The sequence below is a fragment of the Amblyomma americanum genome, chromosome 1 (genome assembly GCF_052857255.1).
Source record: "Amblyomma americanum isolate KBUSLIRL-KWMA chromosome 1, ASM5285725v1, whole genome shotgun sequence".
NCBI lineage: Eukaryota > Metazoa > Arthropoda > Arachnida > Ixodida > Ixodidae > Amblyomma > Amblyomma americanum.
Window position 1 is genome coordinate 49,655,715 of NC_135497.1, and position 19,942 is coordinate 49,675,656.

Genomic DNA, 19,942 nt, shown 5'->3' on the forward strand with positions numbered 1-19,942 from the left:
TGCACCAATATTTTGACGCAAGTCAGCCTGGAACACCTGCTTTTGTGTCTCTAAGTGGCGCCGTCATCGATGACGTTAAGAACCTTCTCGACTTCGTTCCATGCACAGCGGGGACCTTAATTCTTCATGTGGGAACCAATGATATCGTCTCGAGCTCTGGACGTGCTGCTTTTCACAAGTACCGTGTCCTGCTTCAAGTGATCTCGGATCAGCGCCCTGAAGTCAAGCGCATCTACGCTAGTTTGATTCTGCCTAGGTCTGTGAACCGACGTCGGCGGGCTCGAAACCAAGCCTTCGTTCGTCGTTGTAACCAAGAAGCATGCACCTTCAATGCCATTCTACGCAATCACTGCCGCATATCACGACACGTCTTCTTCGTTGACCATGGATTGGAGTGGCTGCCCCCCCCCCCCACAATGGACCACAAAAGTCCGTCGGACATCCGTTGCAGATCCGAACGTCCGCTACTGTCTGCAACCCAATGTGGATGTACATCGGCTGTACATCGGATGTCCGTAACCGGAAATTAACAAAATCCACTGATAGTAAACCATCGGAGGTCCTGTGGATCTTTGCTTTTGGACGTCCATCACTTGCGAACCGGTGAAAGTCCTGCGGATTTACTTTTTTGGACGTATGAGTCGTTCCGGCGCGATATGATCCTCTGGTCATCCACTGTACATTTTTGTACGTTTGACGTTTTGCAAGTGCACATGTACGAGTTTTTCTTGCCGAACGAACGGCTACATGCGTCAAATATCAATTTCCGCCACCATACAGTTTCTAAACATTCAAATAATTCAAAACTGACAATACTTTTCCGCTCCAGCCAGCGCTAGCCACTCCCAAAGCCGGCCCAGTGGCGGCGCGCGCGGCCGCTTTTTCGCGCAGGGGGAACGGTGCGGAGCTCATGAAAGCGGTAATACCGATTAATTCATTGTTTATCACAGTCTTCTCGCGTACTTTTGGAGCTTCCTTTTCTGTGCTGATTTCGGATGACTCAACGCTAGAAAGGAGCCGGACGGACAAAGGCAAGAAACGTGAGTTGGTTTCCTTTTTTATTTCCTTTAGCCGACTGACGTTCGTTTGTAGTTTCGGGTTGCTCTCCTTTGTTACAATCTTCAGCCGATTTAGGTTCGTTGTACATGTGAAAACCGGACGTACTGTTATGGCGCGTGCTGTCATAGTTTGTTTTTCAACAAGTCACATTTCTGTATACAGTCGGTACAGTTATGGCTATGCAACAGCGAGGCGATGCACGCGTATGTGAAAAAGCCTCTCGGGAGGCGAAAAAGTCATTGGCACTGCTTGGTCACACAAGTAAACACTCGCTGAAAGATGAGCGCCCTCGTGAGCTGATGAAGGGGCCTGCTGTGGTGACTGCTGAACATTCCATCGAAGCTTCTGGTGTCAGTGTTGGTGCTTGTGATAGTAACTCGGCTAGCTCGGCTGCCTTGAGTGCAAGTCCCCATCGTGCACATTTCTATGAGCCCACGCTGGGCATAGAAATTGGACTTTGTGCCGAGAGCAGCGACTGTAGAGCAGCAACTGTGCAGACACAGCAGTGCGAGGCAGATGACCTACAAAGTGATTTCCGAGATTCTCTGCGCGAGTGGGCAGTTGAGCACGGAATCAAAAGGCGTGCGCTGACAGCTTTGCTGAAGATTTTAAGGAGTCAGTCTGGTATGTCGGATCTACCAATGGATGGTCACACACTTCTGCGTACTCCACGGAAACCACAAGAACAATGCCCGGTCACACCATTAGCACCAGGTCACTATTGCTATTTCGCCCTTGCAGACGGGCTGCTCCGTTTGCTCCGTCTAGTAGAAAATCCGCCTGCTCTGATTCCGTTGTCTTTTAATATAGATGGTCTTCCACTGTCAAAAAGTTCAAAGATGCAGCTCTGGCCCATTCAGTGCCTTGCGCATGACTGTGGGGATGAAACACCATTTCTTGTTGGTGCGTTTGCAGGGAAGTCAAAGCCAGACTCTTCAGTTGAGTTTCTGAGACCATTTGTTTCCGAGCTACGGACTCTGCTCTCTGAAGGCCTCATTTTCAACGGCAGAGTTCTGCATGTGATTGTGAGAGCCATCATTTGTGATGCTCCCACGCGAGCTTTCATAATGGCGACAAAAGGGCATGGTGGCTACAGCGGTTGTCCGAAATGCACAGTGGAAGGGTCGTATTTACACGGCAGAGTTGTATTTCTGGACATGGACTGCCCACTGCGTACAGACTCGAGTTTCAGAGCACAGCACGACATTGAGCATCACAAGGGAATTTCAATTCTTTTGGACCTCCCAATCAACTGTGTCGATGATTTACCCTTGGACTATATGCACCTTGTGCTGCTTGGTGTCATGAAAAAGCTTCTTTCATTGTGGGTTTCGGGACAATTAAGTGTACGCTTTGGGCCACTTCATCGTCAAAATTTCAATGAAAAGAGCTCTCTGTTGCGTAGCTTCATACCTCGTGAATTGCCTCGCAAATCACGAGGGCTTGATGACATAGACCGTTGGAAGGCTTCTGAATTCAGGCTTTTTCTCTTTTACACCGGTCCAGTCATTCTGAAGTTCTGTTTGTCTGATCACCTGTACCAGCATTTTCTCTTTCTTCATGCTTCCCTTTCCATCCTCGCTAACAAGCTTCTATGTCATCAGCATGCTGCATATGCTGCTGAACTTCTGAGGTGTTTTGTTTCAGATTTTCGTAATCTGTATGGAGAAGAACATGTTTCCTTCAATGTACATTGCTTAATACATCTGTCCTCTGATGTTGAAAGACATGGTGAGCTGGAATCCTTCAGCGCATTTCCATTCGAGAACAACATGCAAGCCATTAAGAAGCGCCTTCACAAACATGGAAAGCCACTGGAGCAGTTGTGGAATAGGATGACTGAGGCAGGTCTGAAGGCAAACAGCTGCGAGCCGTTGAGCAAGGAACCTTTGCCACTCCATCCACACTCGCAAGGTCTGCTGCTGCCAGAGTGCTGCCCTCCTGAGTATAAAACTGTGCAATTTGAAAACTTCAGAATTGCTCTGAATGACAAAGACAGCTGTTTTCTGCAAGATGGCCATGTCATTGTAGCCAAAAGCATAGTGCACCTGAAACGCTCGAATGAGCTTTGCATTATTGGTTATGAATTCTTAGTTAGGGAGGACTTGTACTCTGTGCCCTTCGGTTCCTCCAGGATTGGCATCTGTGTTGCGTCATCCCTCTCACCACCAAAGATATGGCGTCTGCGTAGGCTGCAAAAAATGGTGAAGCTACCAATGGGCGACAAGTTTTTAGTATTGCCAGAACTACATACTGCGAACTGACCTGCCACAAAATTCCACCAACATTATTGTTAACTTCTCGTACACAGATTTCGGTTAGTGCATGTTTTAGCAGTTAAAGCTGCTGTTTCTTCTGACTTGTGCAAGATTGATCTCTTCTTTTTTATCATTGTTTAGATGGCATATGCCATTGTCGAATTCTTGCACCATGAGCAAGTGGAGGTGGTGCCTTCGTCTTGGATAGATGACAGGCAGTGCGCGTGGCCAGATCATGCGAAGGGCGACCGCATCGTTTCGCTTGTTCGCAAAGCAGCACCACCAGACTCATCATGGAAGCGGTTTGACATTGCCCTTAAAGGGCTGTTTGGTAAGTGCAGTTGACACAGTGGCCTTTTGCTGGGGACACCTTGCGCTAATATATGTCTAAAAATTTCTTCCAGGTGCATACAAGTTAGGAAGGAGAAAACTGGACAAAAGTCAATATACTTCTGAGCTTAGCAGCGACGGTGAACCACCGCACAAGAGAACTCGGAGGCCTCCGCAGGCGTGGTCTGAAGATGAGGTATCCGACACGCCTACGACAAAAGTACCATACAGGGAAAATGTGCCATCGGTGCCCCATGATTTTCCTCAAGGTTATTGTTTGTTGTCTCTTGAAGAATTCTAGGCAGCTACACTGTTGTAATGTTATTGTAGACAGTAGTTTGGTTTTATACTTTTCAGGGCTGTCCTCTTCTGTGCCTTGTACCATAAATCAAGGAGCCACAGAGAGCGCCACACCGAATGAGAGTAAGCAAGTTCACCATCGTCTTTTACCATTTTCTTTCAGATGTGTGCTATGTTGCGCTCACACATAGTGACATTATTTTTAGGCTTCAATGTGTTAAACCAGGGATGAAACGACCGCACATATTCCAAAACTTGCTTGTATCTTATTTTCCTGAACTTCTGTTTGCTAAATCAACAGTTATGCTAATGAGGGATGTGCCATTTGAAGCATAAAGGGAAACACTGTGCATGGAATTGTAACATTCATTAGCAGAAATAGACTGATTGATGTGTAAAATTTTTGTCACTAGCATATCGATAACTTTTTTGCCCCATTGCGATTTGTGTGGTATCTTTTAATACATGAATAATGTGGAGCACATTATGGTATGCCTCCTTTGCGGAAGCAACAATTTGTCAGTGATGAGCGTGCACCGTGATTGCCTAATTTCAGAACTGAATGTGTGTATGAAGAACTTTACTTCAATGAATTCACTGTATGTGGCATTATAGAAGGCAGGATTTATTTATTTACAGTACCCTCAATCGCCGAAGCATTGCAGATGGGAGTGAGATGAACATTTGGGAGTGGGGAGAACATTTGCAGTGAACATTTGTGAGGAATTTTGGTTGAAGAGTAGCAAGTTGTATGTAGAAGACTTTAGGTGTACACGAGTTGTCAAGGAGAAAACTGGACAGGCGTAAATATACTTCAGTACTCAGCAGCGACGCGGAACTACTGCAGAATAGAGCTCGAAGGCCTCCGCAGGCATGGTCTGACGGTGAAGTATCAGACACAGAATAAATCTTGCAAAAAGTTCCTAGTATTGCATGTTATTTGTTACACCAATGGCAACTATAAGTGTTTCAGATGGAGAAGAAAAAAGATTAATTGACAGGGAACAGTAACTGATGCCATCGAGCATTGCATGACCTCCGGTGTCCTAGAAAAACCTGAGAATATCACAGACTACCATGTAAGCAGAAATAGGAAATGCAAGTAAAAAAAACACATTACACCTTCAGGTCGAGTCTTCCTTCCTTCATCTGTGTAGCATTTTACTGGGAACAGCACTGCCAGGCAGGATCAAAAATAATCTGATAAAGCTTTCTAAGCATTGTTTGGCATATTTATGTTCACTTTGTGTGTAAATAAATGGACGCTTGCACGCATGCAGCGTTATAAATGAGTGACATTTTAGCTGCAAGAAACTGCTCAGCTGATCCAAGGATTAACAATGATTTTCGCATGCTCAGTTGTCTTGTTTTGCATTCCATTTACATTTGGGCAATATTATTGGGAATTTCGAAGCTCTAATTTATTCACCATTTTAGTTCGTTTCATTTTTATTGTTACGGGCAGTTACTATAAATGCTGTGTACTCACAAGCCACATTTTGATCAAGACACCACTGTTGTGCAAACCGGATGAAATTTGTCAGGAGCTTCTGGCATTGCGTGGCGAAAATGTGCTTTATTCTGTTGCCTTTTGTGCTCTCCAGGCGATTTCCAGGAGCTTGTACGCATTGGCGATAAGGATCTTTTTGATAAAGGTCAGTAAATGCAACAGTTCCAGAATCTTCTATCAGTCCGCTTTTGAATGTTGTGGTGGGGTTAAGTGCACCGCATTTACAGATGCAGTATATGTCAGTAAATTATACTTTATCCTACAAGGCAGAGTAGTATAGTCACATTCCTGTGCATTTAATGAAACTGAAAGCTTAGATCAGTATATTTTGTACGGTTTAAAAATATTTCCTTAAAATTGAAGTTCAATTGATTATGAAATAAAAATTTAAGTTTTTTGTTGAAATAAAGTAATATTTACTCATAAAAATGGCACTTTGCACAGCCTTGGCTTTAACTCTAAAAAGTGTGATATATTCCTGCAATTTTTTGTTTTGATATAAAATTTATGCGTTCTGTCTAAAGGTTAGGCTGCTTGCTTTTCTTGCACTCGCAGATTTCAGGGCTTCCCGCAACTCTTCTGTTGATGATGGTAAATTCAGATTTTTCGCTTTGCATTTACTTATCTCCGCGTTCTGTTCAGTGTACCTCATGAGGTTAAGTGCTTAAAAACCTTCAAAAATTTGTTTTCTGACTCTGAACCAAAGATTTTCGTAAATAAAGCACTTTTATTTGTCAGCGCATCCAACTAACTTTGCTTTGGGGTCTCTATTGCTTGTCAACTCTCCAAAAAGGTGCCTTCTTAAGGGCACAGGGTAAGGTAAAATTAGAAAAAAAATCGTTTTTTTTCTTTTGTAATTTTAGAAGTTCAATTCTTTCTACACATGTTCCATGATCGCACTTTCCTCAGAAAGCCATATTTACGGCTGAAAAACGCTTTTTGCGAAACCGAGTAGTGAGCGGCCACGCCCCCTTTCAGGATTAACGTCAATTTTTTCAACCAAAAAGTCCACCACTTGATTTCAAAACTTGTCTAAAATCAGCTACATATAAAAAATTGTCTGGCAACTATTGTACAGCTCCTCTTGTTTAGCCAAGACAATCCTGAGACGCTTTGCACGTTTTTTCCACGTTTCTGCAACCTTCATGCAGCTGCGTCCGAGTGCTATCCCTTTCGATCAGTATTGTAAATTGTGCCGGTGTTGGTTGCTGCTGATAAGTTGAGATGCCCAGGGCAAAGAAGGCCTTCGTCAGGCGTGAATTTCACGGCAACCGCTACGCTCATCGTGAAAAAGCAAAAGGATGTCCACGACCGAATGAGATCCCGAACGCCGAACGCGCCAGCTCCTCGACATCGAAGCTTTCAAGATTTTCTCTGTGCTTCCAGGAAGAGGATGTGCTACAGAGCAGCAGCCAATATGCCTTAATGGACATGGACGGCATTTGTGCCGCAATTACACAGATTTGTGTGTGCAGAGAGTGCGGTGGAAGTGTTGAGCTCATCGAAATTGTGACAAAACGAGTAGGTGTTGCAAGCGTTTAGAGTTTGAACTGTGAAGTGTGTAGTGCCGCACAACGATTTGAGACGTCGAAGAAAACTACTTCTGGCCTCTATGAAGCCAACCTCAGGTTAGTGTATGCCTTGAGGTCCATTGGTAAGGGAATGGCTGCAGGAAATATACTCTGTGCTATGCTAAACCTTCCTAAGCCGCCGACAAAGTTTGCGAAATACAATCAAGAGCTTCTAGGTCACATCGAAGCTGCTGCTCAGGAGTCGATGAAAAGGGCAGCTGACGAAGCTGTGCAGCTGAATGAGGGGGATAAAGACATCGCAGTTGCTCTTGATGGAAGCTGGCAGAAGCGAGGCCATACTTCCAATAACGGCATAGTCTCTGCGACCAGTGTAGACTCTGGGAAAGTGCTGGATGTGGAGGTTTTGTCTAAACGTTGTCCAAAGTGCAGCATCAAGGGTACAAACAGTGACCCCCTTCATAGAGAGGTGTGCCAAAGCAACTACCAAGGCACCAGCGGTGGAATGGAAGTCGCACGAGCACTGAAAATTTTCGGCAGGAGTGAGGAGCTTCACGGCGTTCGATACGTCAAATACCTTGGGGATGGTGACAGCAAGGCTTTTATGGCTGTGAAGGCACAAATGCCATATGGTGAATCCGTTGAAATATCCAAGGTTGAGTGCATAGGGCACGTGCAAAAAAGGATGGGCACAAGGTTACGAAGGCTAAAAAAAGGAAACAAAGCAGGAAAACTCTCTGATGGAAAGAGCCTCTCGGGCCGAGGCCGACTGACTGATGCAGTAATAGGGCACGTGCAAAAAAGGATGGGCACAAGGTTACGAAGGCTAAAAAAAGGAAACAAAGCAGGAAAACTCTCTGATGGAAAGAGCCTCTCGGGCCGAGGCCGACTGAGTGATGCAGTAATAGACAAGCTCCAGACGTACTATGGTTTGGCCATCAGAAGAAATGTAGGAAACCTGGACGAAATGCGAAAGGCCGTTTGGGCAACCTTCTTCCACTTATCGGCCACAGACGATGACCCATGCCATGGACTTTGCCCAAAGATACCTGATACGTGGTGTGCCTTCAACAGAAGTCGGTCAGAGGGCAAGCCATTTTTCCACAAGGAGAGTTTGCCTGCATCTGTCTTGGAGGCTATCAAACCCATTTATAGGGAGCTATGGAAGGCTGAGCTCCTAGAGAAGTGCCTGCATGGGCAAACTCAAAATGCAAATGAGTCGTTCAACCATGTTGTTCGGGAACGCGCGCCAAAGAATGTGTTTGTTAGGCTTCGGACCCTACGGATGGCAACACTGGATGCTGTTCTTTCATTTAATGATGGTAGCATCGCACGGGCCAACGTTTTGAAGGCGTGTGGATTGAACCCAGGGAGCAACACCATCAAGTGGCTGAGGGAAGCTGACCATAAGCGCATGTACTTTGCGGACCGAGCAACACGACAGCTTACAAAAGAGGCCCGACAGTCAAAACGACAAGCCGAAAAGCGAACAAATGACGGCGACAGTGACTACGAAGCAGCGGGCTATTAAACCAATTACTATGGAGGCGTTTCTACGAATAAAAAATGGTTTTTCACATCTTTTTTCTCTTTACGTTCTATTATCTCAAAACAGTGTTTTTTCTTACAAAGGTACCATTATTTCCAATGCCTTTCAAGACAGACGGCTGATTTTTTTTGCAATCATCTACATAAGTGTTGCCAACTACTGAACTAGAATTAAGCAATTTCACTGAGCAGTTATTCTGTTATGAATTTTGAAATGCGCAAAGAAAGGCCAGATTTGTGTACTACCGGAAAAATTTTATTAAAAATCGAATTTTCAACACATTTCAAATATTCTAGTTCAGTAAAAAGAGCACAACATTTGGCAAACAATGATATATGTATTATTAGGCTACTGTTATTAGTTAGTGAGAAACATGTACCTCAACATGGCCTAAAATGCATGGGAAGTATAGGGCTTACCCTGTGCCCTTAAGGATGCTATTGCATGCTAGTTTTTGCAACTAGAAATAGTTTTCAATTAGCATTTAGTTTCTTTCGGAAATATTTGGCTGTTGTTTTTTGGAGTATTTGTCCATGCTACAGCAAATGCTCAGAGACTAAGACTTGCATTTCCAGGGCATGAAGGAGAGGCACGGTTGAGTGACAGGCGGGACTCAGTAGATGAAGGTAAGCTTTTACATCGAATGCACACTTGCTCATGGATACTTAGATGCTATTTGCTTGGAATTTTTCACTGTCTCGCTCCCTCTTCCACTTCTCTAGTGTAAGGTAGTGAACCAGATGTGCCCAGTTAACACAGCGGCTTTCCTTACTTAAGGACATGCCTTACTTAGCTGGTTTATGGTTTTCAGGGATTTAAAGTCCTGAAACTACTCGGGCTGTGAGAGACACTGTAGTGGAGGGCTTTTGACCTCCTGTGGTTTTGACCTCCTGGGGTTTAAAGAATTTTGACTTCCTGGGGTTCTTTAACGTGCACTGACATTGCACAGTACACGGGCCTCTAGCATTTTGCCTCCACTGGAATGCAACTGCCGCGGACGCGCCTTACCTAATTGTTGTAATCATTGTCTACCAAGGAATGTAGCTAAGAGTACATGTGGCTGCTTCACGGATTTGTTTCTGCTTTCATCGGAAATTTTTTTAAGGGGTTAGGTAGGTAGGAAAAACTTTATTGAAAATGCCGGCAACCGACGGTTTGACGCGTCGTGACGTTGGCCAAGCGTCGACCCGGGGTTATGCCCTCCTCTGCACTACCCCCGTTCGGCCCGTTTGTGGTGGGTCGTGAGGCTTGTGCTTTTCGAGCGCACCCCGGGCCTGCTGGACGGCCCATAGTTGAATGTCCTTGTCTGCAGACTGCACTGCACTTTGAAGTTCGGGCGGGTATATCCTGGAGGTAGCCTCGGTCGGGAACCTGGCACAGTCCCACATGATGTGCCATTGGTCCGCCGGACCAGCTGCACAAACATTGTACACATCGCTCGGATAGAGTTCTGGGTGAAGTACGTGTAGCACTGCCGGGGCGAGGAGTGACCCGGTCTGTATCTGTCTTAGGATGACGGCCTCCTCCCGACTGAGTGCCGGGTGGGGAGGCGGCATTGTCCGTCGAGCTAGGCGGTAACACATGGTAACTTCGCCATAACTGGTTACGCGGTCCTTGGTTTCGAACCACCACACGGAACGGTCACTCTCAGGGGCGCGGAGGGTAAGCGCTCGCGCCGCCGAATGGGCCGTCTCGTTGTGGTTCGGCGAGGATGCACACTCGCCCGCGTGCGCCGGGAACCACTTGATACGGATGGTGCTGCGGCGGTCTTGGGGTTAATTTACCACCTGTTGTGCTGTTGCAAAGTTAAATTTATTATTTTTTTTATGTTCCTTACAGGCCCCTGTTGGGTCATTCGGTAATGTAGATTACAGGCAAATCATTATGACTGAAAGCAAAAAATATTAATCCCGACGCTACAGGGTTTTAGGATGGTAAATTACAGTCAACCTTTCATTACTGTTTAGCCACTTGCCTTGTGATTTTTGCAATCTATGTGGTGCTAGCACCTAACGTTTCTTTCTTCATTTAAACTACTAATAAGAAAAGAGTGCTCATGACAAAACATAAACTGCCAGAGACTAATCTTTAATTCAGGAAATTAGAGTGCCAAATGCCTTTTGTTTCAGTTATATATTCTTGGTTGTTTCCCTTTCCCTATTTCTAGACTTCAAGCAGCACGTTATCCGACTACTCAACATCTTGCGCTTTACACAGCAGCAACACGGAGATATGCTAAACAAACTATGCGAAGTGCTTCCAAGCCAAGCAATCATCACCAAGCCCCTGCTTATCAGTGAACCATTCACTTCAGTGGATGACCTGCTCAAGTTCAACGAGAAGTTGGACAAAGAAAACTGCACTTCTGGTGAGTGTTCATATAATCAGGTCATGCAGAATATAAAGAGGCAAATTAGCATGAGCTCTCGACACAGACCGACAAAAAAAAAGATTACAAGGGTGCTGCTGCCAACTGCTCTTTTCGTATGTTCGGCACATAGTTCATTACTGCAGGCTAATGGGTAAGTTCAAATGGTGCCGTTTTGGACAAAGGATGCTGTACCATGGGGCACATATTCAAGATGCATATGATAGGCTTGCACATGGGCAGTATATTCATAGCAAAGAATCATTGCTTCTGAAAATTTTAAGAGATCAGTTGCTAAAGACAGTAGCACATGCAGTAGCAGCCCTCCTCGCTTTGCTGCACTGGGTCGAAAAAAATTGCAGTAATGCATCTACTTTAGGGCTTGTCCAACTACTCTAACACATGCTCTTGTTAAATGCAAAATGTTACATGCATCACGAATGATTCACCACAGGAGTCACATTTTAGTGTGGTTATTGTCGGAAGTTCCATTATGCACAGCAAGAGCTCAATGTATGCTAGAACTGCGCAAACTGCATGCCTATGAGAAATTATTTTTATGTTCATCAATCTTTTGGTACTGTGCATCCCTTTAGATTAGCAGCTCCTCAAGCAACAGTGCCTTTTATAGGAAGACATCTAGATACACAATCTATTTCCCCCCTTTCATTGAACCTCAGAGTTTACTTAGCAAAGTAGAAATGACCTGTGTAGGAAATTTTCTTTTCTGGTGTTCTTGTCATAACACGCCTGCGGAGGGTAGGTAATCTAGCTGAATTTTCCAGCATTATTCTTTTCATCTATGATTGTTTTGAATTAATATGAACTGATTTCTTAGTTTAACCATTTGTAGGATACCTGGACAAATGTGTCTCACTTGCTTCAAGTCTTGACAAATGGAAAATGGTGAACCTATCTACCATACTTCTTTTGAACAGCGCAAAAGACACGGAAGCAGAAGGGGCATACAGGACAGCAGAAGGGTAGACAGCCCACACATCTACCCTTGTAGCTATCTACCATAGTTTTGCATGCTGAAAACTACCAAACTATCAAACAGACATTCAGCGTGTTTTTATTGGTCGCTGGTAAGCATCCTTGATGCTCTGTGTTTTTACATGCACATGTGTACAGTTCGACGCGGCAAATTTTGTAGGGAAAAAATCTGCTTAAGCATCTTCTCTCAGTCAACTGCCTCATAATACATCTTGAAGCAATTTTCAATACTGATGCAAGTATATTCATACGTTAAAGGAGATGCGGTGTGGATTCTTGCCTCATTGCAGGTCTTTTAACAAAAACATAGGCGCAAATATTTACTACTTTTTTTCTACAAAACGAGTGCCCGAAATAGCTTGGAAATGATGTCGTTAAGTTTTACCATTTGTATACATGTGAAACGTACAATTTGTTGCTTCACTAAGAGTAAAATTTTTGTGCTTGTAAGTGAAGTGAAAAAATTTTGTCCTGAAGCTATGTAAACTAGCCTTTGCCAACCAGAGTACCGTATTTACTCGATTCTGACGCGCTCTCGATTGTAAGGCACATCCATTTTTAAAGGTCAGAAAAAGAAGTGTTACTGGCATAGTCATATTCGATTGTAACACTCATGCAATTTTTAGGCGACATTTTTTTCATTAAAAAGGTGTGTGCTATAACCAAGTAAATACGGTATGCAAACAGTCTCCAGTGGTAATTTTTGTGTAATTTGCAACCCCACAGTATAGTATACGGTAAACATTTGCAAGAAATCCTTAACTGCAGAGCAATATGCTTGTGTTAGAGCATGTGCACGGTGTTAGCAGTAATGCAACTCGACTATGTTTAATGCTTAGTGGCAATTATGTTGTGTCCTGTTAAACATCTTTTGAGCATTGGTTTTGTTTCTTATGTGTGATACACTTTTTCAGCAGCTTTGTTTTCTTTTGTGCACATGCACTTGCCAAAAAGCTAAATATTCTGCAAAATGATCTGCTCCTCTTTATGTACTGGAGATGCATTTCTTAAAAACAGCGCTTGCTTTCTTTGCAGGTGCGAGAGCTTGTGCAGCTTGGGGGGAAAAATTCAAATGTCGCTGCTAAGCGCATGCTGGCATATGTAATAAGTGATCAGCTGGCAACAAAGTTCTCTTAGGTCGGGAGGAAAAACAAGCTGAACTTTTCAGCCTTGAAGATGTCCAATGCAATTATAGTTAAGCCAAAGGCTACTGCTTGCTTAAAAGCTTCAGTGGGGTGGAGAACCAGTTGCAGAAAATTTAATTTTGGTTGCCTGTAGCAGCCACAAATGTTGTACCTCTCTCCACATTGTAAGAATGAAACTTGGAAAAAAGACATTTCTCCCCTTTTATTTCAAAATTTTTTCTGCTGGACACATGGGCATGAAATGGATTTTTGCAAACAAGTTCAGTGTTTGCCTCTTGCAGCGAGAGCTATAAGAGGAACTTGCCATAGAATAACTGGTGTTGAGTTAACCTCTGTTCAACTTCTGGCCAAATAGAAAGTTATGCAGGTAAACCCGAGTGATAAGGGCCGTGGAGGCTCCCGGAAAAACATTTCATATGTAGTCTTGTGATTCATTGTGTTGTCATTGATACTTTTCCCTGCAGAATCCTGAATAGAGTTTTCATTCCTCTTTGTAAGGTTTGTGAGTGTCTAGGGGAAGGAGTATTGGGATGTTGGATTACCTGTCCTTTACTTCCTCGCATCTCATTCAGCTTGCTTAACACACATATAATGGTGGGTGAGTTGCTTAGTTGATAAACTCCCCAAGTGACTGAAATAATTTTGGGCTATCCTGTATGGCATACCTTATTACCACAATGTTGATTTGGGAAGTTACATAGTTTTGTAGCAGGTATAGTGAAGCAGTTCATTTAGGCTGCATTAACATGCATGCAAACAAGTGGACCAACAAAAGTTATAGCCAAATGTTGGAACTGTCATGCTGCTGTACATACAGTTGCTAAGAGCAAACAAGCTTTAAAGCCCAAGGTTTCAACAAAATCGTGTCATAGCTGTTACTCGCACTGGCTTTGAATAACTGAAAACCAAAGGCCATCGCTGAGGAGAATGAAACAAAAGTTTGTACACCTTTAACACAGCAGTTTAATGCCCCTGTTACACGGGCACTGAAAAGGCCTTTGAGAATCGGCTCTTATATCCAAAGGCATAAGGTGTGCAGCTATACGGCAAAAATGTTGCGCCTTTGCTGCTGAGGGCCTTTGAGGCGACGGCGCCCGTCCGAGACCTTTGCGGGCCCAAAGGCGCGGCCTTCGAGAACCTGCGATCGCAGTGCTGTCCAACGTCAAAAAGTAAAAGCAATGGAAAAAAAATGCAGCCAAAAATGTTTGCGAACATCTTTTAAGCATACGAAAGGTGTGTCTGGCTTTGTTTTTTGTACGGGTGTTTATATTTTATGCTGCCCAGATAAGACAGTAAAGTGTTGCAGCAACACCGAGTGCTCCTGGTGGCCAAGGCAATACACAAAGCCTGCTGCTGCTGATGAGAACAGTTGTTGCAGTTCTTTCAAGAAAATAATTAGAATAAAAAACTACCTGTGCTCAACGACTGAACAGAATTCCCCACTTTAATTTTAAAACACTCACTTCAGCCGCCTCGAGCACAGCAGCGTGTTTTACTGTTTTACTCCTAAAACAAAGGGCCTAATTATATGAAATGTACAGCATCAAACTTTGCTGTGTGAGGGCAGTTGTATTGGAGCTATCTTGTGCTGTTATAAGTGGGTTTAGTGGTTTGAGTTACTTTGATAACAAATTCTTGCATCATTACTATTTGAGCTGCCAACTGTACATTCTAAACTTTTTTATAACGTGTATTCTTTCTTAAGAAAACCTTTTTTGCTAATATCATAATTTGTCACTAGCAGTGTTTTAGTGTGTAGTGAAATACTATCACACAGTTTAAACACAAAATTTTAACAACTTGTGGTTTTTATTTTTAGCTGCCGCGGCGGAGTTTCCACAAGGAAGTGTGGCCAACATCGAGGATTCAATAAAATCATGGCTAAGACACGCGCCTGAGAGACTTTTCGGAAGTCAAGGACGAAAGAAATCAGCGTCTTCTGCTGACCCATCTGAAGGTGTGTGTTTTGTGCACGCCATAATCACTAGCAGCCATAATTTGGGTGACTAATCAAACCCAGCCCCGCTTGCCATTGCAGCATGTTTATACTTTAAGATGTCAACCTCCACTTGTGTGATCAAAAAAGAAGGAAGCTATTGGTCCACTACAGTTTTACAGTGGCAGCTTTGAAGCTTATAAAGTTGTTAAGAAAAGTGTGTTTACAGTTCATGCTTAGTCAAAAGTATATATATAAATATTATATATATATATATATATATATATATATATATATATATATATATATATATATATATATATATATATATATATATATATATATATATATATATATATATATATATACAGACCACTACAGTCCTGAAGAAGACCGCACCGCGGTCGAAACGTTGATAAATAAAAGTGTCTTTGTAGAAGTGCCCACTTCTCTTAAATCTATATATATATATATATATATATATATATATATATATATATATATATATATATATATATATATATATATATATACCGGGTGTCCCAGCTAACAAGAGCCAAGGGTTAGAAAATCAATCATTAGAAATAGACGAGTGAAACCAACTGCATATTGGTGACAGCCATCTTGCGCACCACAGGCATTTTTTTGTTTTGAAATTATTAGTTTAATTAGGTTAATTATCTAAATTAATAAATACTGACTTTAGACAACAGATTGCATTTGAAGAATTGTTGAGCACCTTCAGTAACCCCCATTCTATCATTTTACGATAGGGAAACCCTCACGCGTGTCTTTTTTCCCAGCTGCAAAGAAACCCCGCGAAATACAAAATAAATCACTTGACTGACGCACTTGCACGCCAAGATCGTGCTGCTCTCAAGCGTGGTTCGAGCAAACGAAATCACCCGCAGCCTTGACTCGACGGCCTCGCAGCAGCGGCAGGCCGATATGTTGGCGGTGGTTTCTCGTCTGCGTCAGCCAGTGGCACTTATGACGGTGCTAGTTGCTAGGTGCTAGTATATATATATATATATATATATATATATATATATATATATATATATATATATATATATATATATATATATATATATATATATATATATATACTAGCACCTAGCAACTAGCACGCATGGGCATGATTGGTGCCTTGGCTAATTCTTTATATTCAGTTGCTTTTATTCTCTTCCAGGAATAAGTGTTAGTCCTCAAAAATTGTAATCGCCCTCCCCGTTTTCATTTTAACGAGCCGTAACCGCATTGGAAATGTTTGGTTCTCACAAAAATTGTCCATTTTTCGAGTTGTTTATATTAATGGTGGTCGGATTAACGGGGCACAAGTGTGAGCATGTTTGTTCCACTTTTTATGCCTAAGGCAATCCAGTGGATGTGAGGCAAGGCAGGGGTAGGGGAATGAGCAGGTGAGGTGGGCAACCACTATTCCATGGAGAATAATTAGGAGTGAGTGGCCATACTTTACTAGAGTGGTGTACTGAGGCTCAAGTTTTGTAGTGATGCTACATTACGGTAGCTTTCCGAGCCTTCGGCGTGACGGCGCTGCCACCCTGTGGCTGCGCCACCACGCTGTCACGTGGTTGGCCAGGTGGTGCGGAGCAGCTGCCGGTGTCGCGGCGCCGTGGCTGGTCACGTGGTTTGTCACGTGGTTGGTCACATGACCTGCCACTCGGACAGCTGTAGCTATCGCATAACTCCAGGTTTAACCAGACCTAAACCACCACCAATTTTTTTAATGAATCCCAAGAGAGTAGAGGAAAAAAAAAGAGTAAATCCAAAAGCAGTGCTCTCTGACGCTTCCGATGTTTTAGTTCTTCGCAAGGATTTCAGCTTTTTGCTGTCAACTGTCAATGTATTACCCTCTGTCAAAGGACCTAGGTAATGTAGTTATGTTATGACTAAGCCACTTTTGCTGGATTCTGTTATTTTCAGTGATCTTTGCAGTCTTTTAGCTCTAATTTACTTCTTTCTGTTGAAGTTATCGTTGGGTTTGCAGCTGGTTTATTCATTAGTTAAATGCTACTTCGTGATGTAAAGAACAGGAGTTTCAGCTTGTTACATTCTTTTTGACTTTCACTCTGGTCATTTAGACCAGCAATAATCTTTTCCACATTCTAGATGCTGAGACCTTTGTTTCACTTTCTACATGCAAGTTTCAGCTAGGTAGATAGGTTATTAATAAGGAGGTCAGAAAAGGAACAATGCTTGCCACATCATAACCGCTTCACTCAAGACTTGACGCTGAACATTGGCTGGTGGGTATGGGAAGAATAGAAATAAGATCGAAGTTTTATGGTTTATGTGGGTTTAACGTCCCAAAGCGACTAAGGCTATTAGAGACGCCGTAGTGAAGGGCTCCGGAAATTTCGACCACCTGGGGTTCTTTAACGTGCACTGACATCGCACAGTACACGGGCCTCTAGAATTTCGCCTCCATCGAAATTCGACCGCCGCGGCCGAGATCGAACCTGGGTCTTTCGGGCTGGCAGCCGAGCGCCATAACCACACGGCCACCACGGCGGCTATAAGATCGAAGTGAAAGAAAGGAAAGAAACATGTGTGCTGAAAAGCGGGAGCTGTCAGTAGAGCTAAATGTTACTTCATCACAGCAGGCGGATTACACATGGTCTGTTGTTTCTTTGTTGCATTCTTTTTCTGGTACTTTTTCTTTCTTAAAAGTATACTATTTATGTTAACTGTACATTAAGAAAACATTATTTACTTATTTGTTTTGCAGATGGCAATTGAAATGTGAGCCGTAGCAGTCCTTTTGCAAGCCGTAGTAGCCAGTACTACCTTTAGGCAAGAGCAAAAAGATGTCACAGCAGTCAGCCACTGAAGTCTTCGGATCTTTCACAGGAGCTGCACATAAACCGTCATGTAAAGGCGTTGCTCTCTTATTTAACAGTATTGTATCTGCCCATCACAAGAACTGACGTGCTTTGTTATTCACCTGTGTTTTTTGCTGAAGCTTGGCACACCCTGTATTTTTGCCATTTTTCTTTTTTAGTGCCAACCTAAAGAGGTACAGACGCCAAATACTCGCGTTCTGCTGATTGGTAGGGATGATGCACAGGGCATTATGAATGACAAAGGTGGAGGTGCCTAAGAGTGCTTTATATAATTCTCTAGAGTGCTGTCTTCCACTTAGAGTGTCTTCTTGTGAGCTCAGACATCTGTGGTCTGTGTATGAAACTTCTGCAAGTCACTTGCAATCACGGGCAGTGACTCATTCGCTGGTCTGTCGTCTGATACAACTCAGAGTCATCACAAGCTGAGTGTGCCTGGAACGTATGACAGAAGAGCAAGAGGTTCATGGTTTTTTTTTAGTGCACGTGACTTCTGCAATCTACTGTTGACACCGCAGTGCACAGAACTCGTGGAGAATGTCACCCTTCCATCATTTTAATGCTCCAGACGCTGTCATCAGTGGTGAAAAGAACTGAAAGCTTGGTTATTATGCTTTTCTGCACTTTGCAAGTTAAATTTCACATATATTGTTTGATGCAGCTTTTTTATTTACATTTTAGGGGATTGATTCCTTTTGATGTTCAAATGGTTATCCACACAGTACTCGACCGTTCGCTTATGGTTCATGTACATCATGCTTTGCTGTAAAATCTTTCAAGTCATGTTTCATGTGTTGTGTTTCTTGATACATTGTTTGAGATTATCGGTGGGATGTTTGTTTTGAAGTTGTAATGGCCAACTGTGTCGGATTTGTGATGGTTTATGTTTGCTGTGCTTTGTTGCGTGCAACAATGAGCGAGGGGCAAGCTTGCAGAGAATTGAGGAATTTTTTTCCCAAACAATATTCAATAATATCCAACTATATGTGTACTGCATGGTTTGTGCTAGGTGGTAAGCACAATCAGTCAACTTCTCACAGCTGCTCAACCAGATGTGGTGTTTCTGTGAGTAACGAAATACTAGTCATATTTTTTATTCTGGTGTTTGTTTTTAATGCTTATTCAAGTTTATTTTAGTTTTAATGCTTGTTGCTTACCAATTCATTAGTTTTAATGCTTATTCAAGATAGTTTTAGTTTTAATGCTTGTTGTTTACCAGTAAACTTGTTGAAGGCACATCTAGTTTACTAACTTTTATTTCTGTGTTCCTTCAATATCAAAGCCTTTATTGCAGACTTGGTTGATGATACTAGTCATTTATTCTTAAAAGATGTTTTTGCTTTTTGCGGATCATATATAATGGGCACTATGTGTTAACTGGTAGGCAGTTCACCTAATCTTGTCTTAGTTCAACTTGGAGCTATTCAGAGGGCAATTCTTCTTTTCAGCAAGCCTGGAAGCTGTGTTCTTGTATTTTTGGTGCCAATTTAGCATTCTTATGAACATACGTTTCTTATGTATGGTGCCTTGCAAGTATTTGCATGGTTATCATTTTTTCATGCTTGCACTGTGAAATGTGTGCCTTTTTCTAAATGGTAGTTTACTTGTCATTAGTAGCAATATCTTTATCGTTTAACTGGAACTGCAGTCGCAGTGTTCTTCGCTGTGATACTTTGAAATAAAGTGCAATTTTTAATACTTGTTTCACTAAAATCTGTGTACTAGTAAAGCATGTATGTGCTTCTTCACCCATCATTTGGCATTTTTCAATACATTTTTTTATGTTAATACTTTCAACACTTGATACATGCGCAATCGCATCTAAGACAATAATTTTGTAGTATATGAAATGAACTGTCCATTTCTGCTCAGTATATGTTGATGCAGTGTGTATGTATGTTCAGATCAAGGCAATCTTCCAGAGTGCCATGGTTCATTGCATGTCAGTGATACGTACAGGACATTTCTTTTTGATCAAAAGAGGCGTATTGATGCAGTCTGTAGTGTTTCAACAATACTTACTATTGGCCCCTTGGTCAAGAAAGCTCAGTTCTGAGAGTGTACACTTAATGGCTAACATTCCTCTGGCTATCAGTTT

The 19,942-nt window shown here is 42.7% G+C and overlaps 1 protein-coding gene across 1 annotated transcript; it reads left to right on the forward strand.

Annotated features, from left to right (window-relative positions):
- Positions 1–1,685: 1,685 nt before the first annotated feature.
- On the forward strand, positions 1,686–13,516 carry LOC144136729 (uncharacterized). Its single transcript, XM_077669342.1, has 7 exons — positions 1,686–2,084; positions 3,459–3,648; positions 3,722–3,916; positions 5,552–5,602; positions 9,111–9,161; positions 10,703–10,903; positions 13,509–13,516. The coding sequence occupies exons 1-7, from the start codon at positions 1,686–1,688 to the stop codon at positions 13,514–13,516; spliced, it is 1,095 nt and encodes a 364-aa protein (XP_077525468.1).
- The last annotated feature ends 6,426 nt before the right edge of the window (positions 13,517–19,942 follow it).

What these genes read in the sequence shown, in the direction of transcription:
- LOC144136729 (XM_077669342.1), top strand. Translation starts at nt 1,686, where the DNA reads ATGTCGGATCTACCAATGGATGGTCACACACTTCTGCGTACTCCACGG. An exon ending in TGCCCTTAAAGGGCTGTTTG is followed by an intron (nt 3,649 to 3,721) that starts GTAAGTGCAGTT and finishes AATTTCTTCCAG; the next exon opens with GTGCATACAAGTTAGGAAGG. An exon ending in GCCCCATGATTTTCCTCAAG is followed by an intron (nt 3,917 to 5,551) that starts GTTATTGTTTGT and finishes TGTGCTCTCCAG; the next exon opens with GCGATTTCCAGGAGCTTGTA.